The following is a 5492-nucleotide window of genomic DNA, read 5'->3' as shown; positions in this document are numbered from 1 at the left end:
TGCATTCTGATTCAGTATATTTATTTGGCACTTAAAGTTACTTGTTACTTTTACATAAGACACGTGGTATGCTTGTATGATTATGACTTAGTGCCATACTACCAAGTGGTTACATTAATGACAAACTACAACATTAAAATGTGATTACATGCATTTGATAAACCATTTAAAAACGTAATAATATAATGTTCTAAACACTGTTACAGGATTTTCATTTATTTTGAACAAGTATTTACATTCGATACTTTAAGTACGTTTTGTTGATAATACTTACCTCTTTAAGTTAACATTTTGAATTAAGTACTTTTACTTCTATGGAGTACTTTTACATTCTGTATTGCAGATTCTAAATATTCGTGTAGTTTTCGACATGCAACACTAAGTAACGAAGGAACATTTGTGTCCATTTACTCGGGAGTACATATCTGTGTGAAAGGTCGTCGTGCGACGTGATCACGTGACAGCCTGACCTTCCTGCTGCTTCGTTACGTCTCATCGTCCCGCAGCAGGTTGACACATCATGGCGTTCTTCACTCATCAGATCTGCAGAGGTTTGTCGTCCTCGGCATTGAGGAACGTCGTTATTAAACATGTCACGATCATCGGAAGTGGACAGATGGGGGCAGGAATTGCACAGGTGAGCGACGCAGTGTGCCTCTGCTCCACGTTTAGCCACTTAGCTAGCGAGTAGCTTCATTATAGTTCGTGAAGCGGCTGCTCTTGGCAGCTGCGCAGACGTGCATTTGATAATCTAACTCGTTGCTATTCTTCCTTAAAGTGTCCTCCCTAAAAACAACTCTTTCAACAATGCACCTTTTGTGTGGCGTGAAAGTTGTACAAACCTGCATGATGTGACATATCGTATAGCCTTTCAAAATAAAAGCCTGTAGCTGTAACACATTTCGTTGAGGGTGAATATGTGTCTTGTCTCACAGCACAGACACGCGTTGATCCCATAAGGAAGTTGTGTTTTGAAATAGTTAAGTTGCCATTTATTAAACTCAGTTGTTACCTGAGGTGTGACGTAACGAGACAAGACTCAACTTCGATGAACTGAAGGATGCACATTTGGCCGCAAGAGGTCGCTCGCCATTTGAGCCATGTTCCCAAGTACAGTATATTATATACATACTATATATACATCTCACAATATACACTGTTTAGCGTTTCCTATACAAAGACAAATCTGACTTCACATGTGGTGCCTACTTTTGTCGAAATACTAATATATATATATATATATATATATATATATATATATATATATATATATATATATATATATATATATTACAATAAATAAAACATACATATTATTAAAAAATATATATTTCATTTTTTGTCTGCACAAACTGTGTTTGTAGTGATTTTGACCTAAAATTCTTTCTGAAAGGTTGCTGCGTCAACTGGACACTCGGTGACGCTCGTAGACACAAATGACGAGGTCCTGAAAAAGGCCATCAGAGGAATTGAAGGGAACCTCAAAAGAGTGGTCAAGAAGAAGTTTTCTGACAAGCCAGAGGTGAGACATCAGCTTTCCAGATAAAAAAAAGAAAACGCAAAAGTATGAGAGTGAAATATGATAAATTAATGGGAGGTCCTGCATTGTGCTTTGTTTCAGGCGGGTGAAGAGTTCATCCAGAAAGCTCTGAAGAACGTGTCAACCTCGACTGATGCTGCCTCTGTAGTCAAGGCCTCAGATCTTGTGGTGGAGGCCATAGTGGAAAATATGAAAATCAAGCAGGATCTCTTCAGTGGGCTTGACAAAGTGGCACCAGCGTGAGCATTGTTCTGTTTTTGTGTTATTTGTTTAGCTATGTAATTTAGATTCGAACCTCAATACTGCTAACGTTCATTTCTAAATCTAAGATCAAGTTTTGATCGGAGACAGAAGTTGGCACGGTATTTGGTGGCTTTTGTAAAGGGAAATAAAATGCTAGGTTCTGAATGGCACATCTGCCTTTATTATTAACTGCTGTCTATATTATATTTTATGTATGCTTCTGTTTTTCTGCACACTTTTTTTTCCAGACACACAATCTTTGCCAGCAACACATCCTCCCTGTCCATCACTGACATCGGCAGCTCCACCAACAGGCTGGATAGATTCGCTGGCCTTCACTTCTTTAACCCAGTCCCTGTGATGAAGCTTGTAGAGGTATCGCCGTTTATTTTCCTGCAGAAGGTTTCTAAAAATGGTTGTTATAAACCATGTGCATGGCGAAGGCAATCCAGGGGGATGAAAGAAAAGATCATTTACACATAGATATGCATCCTTGGATTAGTAATGAAATGGAAATGTATCCAGTATGTCCAAAATAATGTGGATTCATTTTCTTAAGAGCACACCGGGACAGTTTAGTGTGTTGCGCCTGTCTGAGAAAATACAAATGCAGGAAGTGAGAGGCTGTAAGATTATTTTCCTGGATGAAGTTACAGGCCTTGGGGGCTTCTGCTTACACGGAAAATTGTCATCTTCCTTTTTGCAGTAAGCTTTGACTCTAACTGTCAAGGACTTTTATTTGAATTCAAATTCATTCAGCGATCAGAGAATTAGAAAAGTAAACGCCATCTATCCAGCAGCTAAGTTTTGCTTAAGCGTTCACACTTTTCTCAACAGGCAGAATGATCCTCGAAAGAACAAAACAGACCTTGAAACAGTTTTTTTTTTTTTTAACATTAATTCCTTTTTTTTATAAACACAATAGAAATATTGTTTTGATCTGGTTGTCATATCCCTCTTTTCTGCTTAAAGGCCTACTCATTCTGTCATAGTTACAGCTATAAAATAGTCTATGAAAGGAAGTGGCGACATCCAAAAGTTTAGCTGTCTAGTCATCTTGTTTGGCCACTCGTTTTTCTTGCGTTCTTACTGGACTGTGCCGGTGGGGCTTGTAATGTCTAATACTACACCTACTGTTGTATGTAGTTGTGTTCCACGAGGCTTGGAAGAAGAGTTCAAGCTGCTGCAATGTGTGTCCTTAATATTGATAACAAATATTTTTTTACAGCCAATGTATTGCATAGCATTTGAAGTCATTTCAAAATTCTTAAAACTAATTTATTGGCATATTTCAAATATTTAAAATGTATTAATTAGGGTGACTGCAAATGACCACTAAGCTGGATGAGCAACACCACCTCCCTCTATTGGTCATCCGCCACTGCAGTTACAAAATGTGCTTACTCACTTTCTTACCGACACTAAACTAGAGGAAATGAGTTTTTCCACGCGCATGTCTGTGTGGTCAATATAAAGCTCCCTTCACACTCTGTGCCAGTAGCTCAGTCCATAGAGACTTGGCTTGGGAACCAGATGTTGTCCTGTTCAAATCCCAGGCCAGAGACACCTGTATATTGCTCCTAACACTTAATTAGAATCCAAGTTGCTTACGTACCAACCTTTTTTACAGGTCATTGCAACCTCAGCAACAAGCCAAGAGACTCTCGATTCTCTCCTGAACTTCAGCAAAATACTGGGGAAAACAGCGGTGTCCTGCAAGGTAAGATTTGCTGCCTCATGTCACTACACCTGTTGTCTGTTGACCGCCCACTTAGCAGCATCCACCATTTCCTTTTTCAGGACACGCCGGGATTCATTGTCAACCGCCTCCTTCTTCCTTACATCATAGAGGCCGTCCGAATGTATGAGAGAGGTGTGTATACCTGCGTGTGCGCCTGTGTATTATGTCAATAGTAAAACAGTAACGTGTGTCTATTGTTACTCAAGATACAAAGAAGAAAAGTAAGAATGGTCAAATTCCTTATAAACAGAAAAATACAATTGTTCATCTTTTGAATACAAGTTTCTCTCCGATTTACCAAATTCAGAAGAGCTTAGATATCTTCTTTTCCCAAAACACACTTCATTTAAACTTAAACACAAAGTAAAACTCACCCAAACTGTCTTAGCTAGTCGCTCCACTGCTTCAACAATGATCAAAATAAACCCTCAATTAACAGAGTTGGATGTGAAAATATCCTCGCTTTACTTTCTGAGCTAATCTGGGTTTTAAATGGCATTAAATATTGAGGTTCTAATTCAGTATCCTTTAGTTTACTTTTCTAGTTTTTGATTGAATTCTGTATCTTTGTATGGTTCTGACTTGGTTTGTCTTTTTTCTCCCTCAGGTCACGGATCCAAAGAGGACATTGATATTGCCATGAAACTTGGGTGTGGTTATCCGATGGGACCCCTCGAGCTCGCCGACTACGTAGGACTAGATACGATGAAGTTCATCATGGATTGTGAGTAACACAGTGGGAAATATAAGCATGATATAATCTGTGGGAGTGGATTGTTACTTAGTGCTTTTAATTAAGTACAAATTTGAAGTATGTAAGATTTTTTTTAATGAAAACACATGAAAATGTTCTCGTAAAGCTAATTGCTAACTATTTTAAAAGTTGTTTTAAGTCAAGTTCCAGCTTAAAACATGTGTTGCTTTTCCTTTTGAAATATTTTAATAATTTCAAAACATTGTCAAAGTGTCATTTTTGGCCACTTTGTGCAGATGTAAAGGGTTCCCATGATTCCATGTGAGGTTTACACATACATGGACTTTGACTCCGGTTTCACTTGGCTCCTCGTACTTATACACAATAAACAAGATAAATATAAAAAAGACATTCCTCCATCACTTCATGGAGGAGATTAGTCTATAATTAAAACAATTCAAAGATACCAAAAAAATAAGCTCCAACTCAGTCTACAATGTTAGTCAAATCCTGTCAAATAATCTGATGTATTATATTATATTATAGTACTTTTCCTTAATGAAATAATACTTCCTCAACCACTAGATATGAGTGTGATCAGCTGGGATCTTCTTGAACTGCTGCAATGGAGAAACAGCTGATTCAAAAGGACTGATATGTCAAATCTAAAACACTTCATTAACTTGTTTTTGTTATTGTATATCTTTAGATTGGTCTGCAGCGAATCCTGAGAACCCGAGCTTTGCCCAGAGTGAGCTGCTCAACAAGTTGGTTGCAGAGGGCAAATTGGGCAAAAAGACGGGAGAAGGATTCTACAAGTACAAGTGATTTACTCTCGCTGCTGCTGTGAAACGAGTCCGAACTACAGAAAGGAAGCCACCCAACACGGACTGATTAGAAAGAGAAATAGAAAAAGTGCCTTCTATAATAAAGGCCGTCTATTTTCTTATAGACGTGTACTGGATTACATCTTTTTTTAATGAAGAGATTAAATCTGATTTCAAATATTTTTCCCAAATACTTGTCTGTTATCAGTTAAATCAATATTGGTGGTACAACAACAATAACATGTGACCTAGCTGTGCTGAGCAAAGTGTGTTGTTTTCATCCATGAGCTGTAACAGATGTGTTCACTGTGTTTCCTTACACATAAAACATCTGCAAGGACGTTTAGGGGACATTTATCAATGTATGGTTAGTCTTCTTCTTCGCTGCCTTTCCCAGCACATTGCTTCTCATCTTGGCGCATTACCGCCAGCTCTTGGTTTTCTGAA

General features: G+C 38.1%; 1 protein-coding gene across 1 annotated transcript; it reads left to right on the top strand.

Moving 5' to 3' along the window:
* The first annotated feature begins 475 nt into the window (after positions 1-475).
* hadh (hydroxyacyl-CoA dehydrogenase) lies at positions 476-5236 on the top strand. Its single transcript, XM_068588933.1, has 8 exons — positions 476-637; positions 1394-1522; positions 1622-1779; positions 2032-2158; positions 3414-3503; positions 3584-3656; positions 4132-4248; positions 4928-5236. Exons 1-8 carry the CDS (start codon positions 521-523, stop codon positions 5044-5046), a joined length of 930 nt encoding a protein of 309 aa, XP_068445034.1. The 5' UTR covers positions 476-520; the 3' UTR covers positions 5047-5236.
* The last annotated feature ends 256 nt before the right edge of the window (positions 5237-5492 follow it).

This window comes from Clinocottus analis, unplaced genomic scaffold (genome assembly GCF_023055335.1).
Source record: "Clinocottus analis isolate CAN_PGR_092001 unplaced genomic scaffold, fCliAna1.0.p SCAF_22, whole genome shotgun sequence".
Classification (NCBI taxonomy): Eukaryota; Metazoa; Chordata; class Actinopteri; order Perciformes; family Cottidae; genus Clinocottus; species Clinocottus analis.
This window is presented reverse-complemented; position numbering and strand designations above follow the sequence as displayed.